Below are 6280 nucleotides of genomic sequence, written 5' to 3'. Positions count from 1 at the left end.
GCGGCGGCGTTGAAGGGAGCGGCGAGGGGACAAGGGCGCGGCGAAGGGACAAGGGAATAGGCGAGGGCGCGTCGGCAGCGCGGACCGAGCCGAGCGGAGGGCGGGAGGCGGGAGGAGCGGGGGAACGGGGGAGCGGTTAACTCGGGCAGCCCGGGTGACGTCAGACAGAGACCAGACCGTTATCTTCGCGTTCTAATCATAATCTAATCTAATCCAACGTTTGACATAGAGGCCGGATACGATAGAATAGGACTTGTACAAGTATGGTAATATCTCCGCCGCCAAACGCCGCGACACCTAGGTGCAACGGAAGGTGCTCGGCTAACAAGCGCGGCAGGCTTGACAAGCCTCACACGCCCTAATACCGTGATAGGCTTCATAAGCCTCTACTCTGGTGTCACTCAGGTGCGAAGTGTGTGCGGGCCAACAATCGCAGCAGATTAAATGTCCCACCTTTCTCACGTCTTTATCACAAAACTTTGTTACCATCCACGCTTCAGCTAGCTTATCGGACGTTGGTGCAGACACCCAGTTGCAACAGAGGCACGCAACTTTACTGGATCATACCCGATGCGGAGCGCTTGTATGCTGGCGTCGGCGCGGTTAAGCAGTCATGCTGAATGGGACAAAATGTGTCGTCGGGACCGGTGGGATGGTGAGTGTCTATAGATGATATTCGAGCCCTACCTAGGCTTCTCACCAAGTTTAGCTGGATCTTGAAGTTTGCAGCAACGTGTTATGGATCAAAGGACTGCTGTATATGCGATAGAAGCATCGTGCTCATAATAAGCTGTGGCGTTACTCGTGTTGCCATGTCCTATCTTTGGAAAGCTTGTTTCAGATTAGGGTTGTGCTTACCGTAAGAACATGTGGAAGGTTCCGTGTCTGGCATACACGGAAGAACCGTACGTCAGGTGCTCATTCTATCGGCATACACTGACTCAGCGCACAGCTCCGCTTGCAAGGGTACGAGGACACGGCTCTGTCTCTTCAAGTTCGCCGCCCAGGTCTTGCATTCCAGAACGATCATCGCACTACCTGGGGCATTCTTCAGCTCGTGTCATCTACGTATCGCTCATGCTCGACAGGCAGCCTTATCATGGACGTTCCCGTAAACTCGTGCTCGCGTTTGACGTTGGTACGACATTTAGTGGTGTATGCTACTGCTTCCTGGACCCTGGAGAGGTCCCAAAGATTCAAGGGGTTACGAGGTAAGCCCTGATTACGACGTCGACCGAACCCTTGAAGCTCAAATGATCCAACACGGATAGGTATCCCGCCCAAGAGCATGTTGGAGGAGAGTCAAAGATCCCATCCATCCTATACTACGACAAGAATCGCAAAGTCCGTGCGTTGGGCGCTGAAGCCCTCCAAGAACACGTCATAGAGCACGCTGAGGACCAGGGATGGACCAAAGTCGAGTGGCACGTAGCTCACTCCCGTCCTATCTTCAGCGCTAATCCGGACATTAGGTGGAAAATGCACCTCCGCCCAAAAGACCTCGCCTCTGCACACATCAAGGACGACAACATACCTCCTCTCCCTCGCGGAGTCTCCGCGATTCAAGTCCTCTCTGACTTCATGGCCTATCTTTTCCGGTGCGCCAAAACTTACATCAAGGAGTCGCAGGCAAACGGCGCGAGCATCCTCGCCTCTGTAGCGGGTAGCATCGACTTCGTGCTCTCGCACCCGAATGGGTGGGAGGGCGCGCAGCAGACGCAGATCCGCCGTGCGGCGGTGCTCGCAGGTCTGATCCCCGACTCGGCTAAAGGTCAAAAGCGTATCACGTTAGTCACAGAGGGCGAGGCAAGTCTCCACTATTGCGTCTCAAGCGTTCTCGCTGCGGATGCGTGGTCGAAGATGCCTATAGAGAAGCCCGAGTACGATGGTCCGGTATCAGATGGAGAGGATGCTACCAGTGGAGGCGTTATCGTTGTTGACGCTGGAGGAGGGACTATTGACCTTAGTGCATATTCAATGATACCCAAGACCACTCCCAGCAAGGCACTGTCTTTCGAGGAGATCGCACCCACAGAATGTACGTAGCTTTCCAGTTTTTGACGCTGGCTAACATCCAGATCAGGCCGGCTACAGGGATCTATATTCGTGACGCGTCGTGCACATGTGCTCTTGAGAGGCAAATAATCTCCTCATATTTGTTCTAGTGTGCACGGCGCTAATTGGGTCGCTGGATTTAGAGAAGCTCAAGGGATCGTCGTTTGCAGACCCAGGGATCATTGATCAGATGACAGATGTGTTTGACAAGACGACTAAGCACCGGTTCAGAGGATTTGGCGAGCCGTGCTACATCAAGTTTGGCACTATGCGGGATAAGGACCCACAGTACAACATTCGCGCGGGTCAGCTCAAGCTACAAGGGTCGGTCACGTTTCATTTTCTGATCGCTTTCCAACAAGCTAAGTCTTCCCCAGAAATGATGTTGCTGGACTCTTTGATGCTTCGCTTCAGGCCATCCTGATGGCCATCCAGCAACAAAGGCAAACATCATCGACGAACGTATCTGTAAGTTTCTGCCATCTGACTCATTATCGAGTGCCTAAACATTCCGTAGCTCGTGTTCCTCGTAGGTGGATTCGCTGCCAACGATTATATGTTCAAGCAACTTCAAATGTCTTTGGCACCGACTGGCATCAGCGTGAGCAGGCCAGATGGACACGTGTGCGTTCTTTTCATACCAGTCACCTTTGTTGTCTCACCTAGCATTTAGCAATAAAGCTGTTGCAGAAGGGGCTGTGTCATTCTATATCGACCACCTTGTTTCGTCACGTTCTGCCAGGTTCACCTATGGTGCAGAGGTATCCGTTGACTACGACGATGATGACCGTGAGCACCGCGTCAGGAAACACATGGCATACCTCGACCCTTCAAAAACACGCATTCTTGCTCATGGATTCAACGCTATCCTAAAGAAAGTGAGTGGTTTATGTGGCTCGGCCTTCTTTCTCTCGTCCAATACAAGTCGTCCAAGGGAACGTTGGTATCGGAAACTCAAGAATTCAGGCGCTCATACAGTCAGACGAGCTCCGTGCGTTGGGATCTCCGCGAAGCAGACGCCTCTCTGAAGGCGTATCGTGGAGCTACAGCGGACCCCCGGTGGACGGACAAGGAAAAACGTGCGATAACTCTGCATGTCATCTTCGAATCATGCTAACGGCGCCTTCGGTTCGAACAGATGCCTTCTCGCACCTCTGCACCGTTCGTGCAGATACTTCTGCAGTTTCTGCAGCAGTGCACCGGGAACGAGGCCGGCGTTACTACACGATTGAGTATGATGTCGTTTTGCTATTCGGTCTCACCGAACTCCAGGCACACATCCGCTGGGTAGAAAAGGTACGGTACTTACTTTCTTCAGCGTAATCAAGCATCGCTTACTCCACGTGTTACAACTAGGGCGTAGTAAAGCGGTAAGTGGTGCAACTTTCTGGGGTTCTTGCGCCCTAACATCCTTACAGGAGTCCTGCGGTAATCATATATGACGACCATATGGAAGAGTTGCGTTGAATGCGTCATTAGCGCAGGGAGTTACACGGCATGGTTCGCTGTGAATACGATGTGACGGACTCCTGAATTGCTCGTACGCGCATGGTCAAAATCACATAGCATAACGTTGTTTGTGTGCGCGTGTAATATGATGTGTAGCGCAAGAAAAGCAAATGGGGGTCTTCTCTTCTACCATGGTAAATTTCGAGCTTAAAATGCTCTTCCTTCCCCGTGCCTCGTGTTCGATTTAACATGAACGGAAGATATGGATCCTTCTTTTACCTTACGCGTGTGCGACAGATAGCTATCTATGTCGAGCGGCGATCTGATGTAGAATGTTGACCGTTCCAGCATACATTTGCCAGATCTCGATCTAACATGCACAGCAAAATGGGCGCTCCGTACGCAGAGTTGATCTAGTGCCTAGCCCTCGTTTTTCAGCTACGCGATCCACTCAGCTAGCATCCGTAAAATTCCGTTAACAAAATCTGAAGGACACGCTCATATCTCTTGACGGCCAGCCAACGAAGAGTCGTCACACTATCGAATACCTTCGCTTGGATCCTGCTCTCTGCTAAGTTCATCCTCATGCTCGATAGGCAACCTTACCATGGGCTCTCCCGCAAATTAGTGCTTGCATTCGATGTAGGCACCACGTATAGCGGGGTATCGTACTGCATTTTAGACCCTGGTGATGTCCCAAGCATTCAGTGCGTATCGAGGTAAGTCTGACATGTAATAAGACAAGTAAATATGTGAAGTCAGATAACATAACACGCGCATCTAGGTATCCAGCCCAGGAGCATGTTGGTGGGGATTCGAAGATCCCGTCAATCCTGTACTACGATAAAGACTGCAAGGTCCGTGCGGTGGGTGCTGAAGCCCTTCAGGAATACATCGTAGAGCAAGCTGAGGATGAAGGATGGTTTATGGCTGAATGGTACGCACCTTAAACATTTCCCATGTCCACGTTCCCAGATTGACCATCATCGCTGCAACTTAGGTGGAAAATGCACCTTCGGCCGAAACATCTTGCTTCTGCCCATATCAAGGATGATGACATACCACCTCTTCCCAACAGAGTCTCTGCGATCCAAGTCCTTGCTGACTTTATGGCGTACCTATTCCGCTGCGCCAAGACGTATATTGAGGAGTCCCAGGCCAGCGGTGCGAGCATCCTCGCTTCTGCAGCGGATAGCATCGACTTCGTGCTCTCGCACCCGAACGGGTGGGACGGCCCGCAGCAGACGCAGATCCGCCGAGCGGCGGTGCTCGGTAGCCTGATACCTGACTCTACCGAGGGCCAGAGCCGCATCACGCTCGTCACAGAGGGCGAAGCGAGTCTACACTATTGCGTCTCAAACGTGCTTGCGTCGGATGCGTGGTCGAAGATGCCCCTTGAAAGGCCCGAGTCCGAGTCTGACGGCGAGGCGCCAGGGGAAGAAGAAGCCGGCGATGGCGGCGTTATCATCGTTGACGCAGGAGGAGGTACGATTGATCTGAGCGCGTACTCGATGAGGCCCGGCACGAGCACCGGTAAGGCTCTGTCTTTTGACGAGATTGCGCCAACGGAGTGTACGTGATCTGAATGTTTGCTTGACGTATATATCCATGAGTTGACTTTCCGTATCCTCAGGTCGGTTGCAAGGATCCATCTTCGTGACCCGCCGGGCTCGCACATACCTCAAAGGTAGACGGTTCTATATGGCGCTTCAATTACAGTGCTAAATCCAGCCAACCTCACACAGCCAAACTCAAAGGATCGATCTTCGGAGCCGACGATTACGTCGAACAGATGACCAAAGAATTCGACAAGACCACCAAGCACCGTTTCAAGGACGTTAACGACCCGTACTACATCAGGTTCGGCACTGCCAAAGATAAGGATATGCCTTATGGAATCCGCTCAGGACAGCTCAAGATTGAAGGGTTAATTCATATTCATATTGATCTCTTTGTGGACAAGCGTTACTGATTTTATGGTAGGAAAGATCTGGCGCCAATGTTCGAACCTTCGGTGGAGAGCGTCCTTGCGGCGATTCAGCAACAAAGGCAAGCGTCATCGAGAAACATATCTGTAAGCGCCACATTGACCTCTTAGCTAATTCTGAGTCATCTTCCAGTTTGTTTTCCTTGTAGGCGGCTTTGCAGCGAATAGCTACCTGTTCAAGCAACTTCAAATATCCTTGGCGTCAACGGGTGTTAACCTAAGCAGGCCTGATGGACATATGTACGTCATTCTTGTTGGCGAAGCTGTCGATTGTCCTCTTACGCAGGCATAGGAACAAAGCTGTTGCAGATGGAGCGATCTCATTTTACCTCGATCCACATGTTGCAGGGGACGCCGATGGAGATGCTCGGTAGCACGGATGGCCAATTGCGCCGACATGCTCGGTCCAGCGGACATCCGCGGACAGCTGGAGTGGTCGCGTCCGCGGATGCTACATTATAAGTACAATTTACTACAATAATAGTAATGAAGTAATATTAAGGCTCTGAGCAGTGGGCTATGCTGTCGGCGTCGGTGGTCACTATGGCATTCACAAGTACACTACAAATATAATAGCCAATCATGATAATGTGTTAGTAGCATGTTGGGGATTCTAATACGGTCTCGGCGTCTGCAGAATGTCGGCGTCAATGTCATGTCGGCGTCAATACCATATCGGTGTCTGTGACAGGTTCGGGTCCGCGGATGCATTTGCATTAGTAAACAGGGCTACAAATGTGATATGAGTCGGTATTGGATATGCTATCGGCATCCATTCACGATAGTAGT

At 51.5% G+C, this 6280-nt stretch overlaps 1 protein-coding gene across 1 annotated transcript; it reads left to right on the top strand.

Annotated features, from left to right (window-relative positions):
• Positions 1 to 1077: 1077 nt before the first annotated feature.
• On the top strand, positions 1078 to 3378 carry CONPUDRAFT_57308 (uncharacterized protein; the record flags this gene model as incomplete). Its single annotated transcript, XM_007770841.1, has 11 exons — positions 1078 to 1211; positions 1272 to 1421; positions 1473 to 1853; positions 1920 to 2042; positions 2079 to 2113; positions 2166 to 2379; positions 2433 to 2523; positions 2573 to 2679; positions 2729 to 2933; positions 2990 to 3134; positions 3194 to 3378. The coding sequence occupies 11 exons, from the start codon at positions 1078 to 1080 to the stop codon at positions 3376 to 3378; spliced, it is 1770 nt and encodes a 589-aa protein (XP_007769031.1).
• Positions 3379 to 6280: the final 2902 nt, after the last annotated feature.

This window comes from Coniophora puteana (genome assembly GCF_000271625.1).
Source record: "Coniophora puteana RWD-64-598 SS2 unplaced genomic scaffold CONPUscaffold_7, whole genome shotgun sequence".
Classification (NCBI taxonomy): Eukaryota; Fungi; Basidiomycota; class Agaricomycetes; order Boletales; family Coniophoraceae; genus Coniophora; species Coniophora puteana.
The sequence above is the reverse complement of the archived record's forward strand: the minus strand, read 5'-3'. Positions and strand labels throughout refer to the sequence as shown.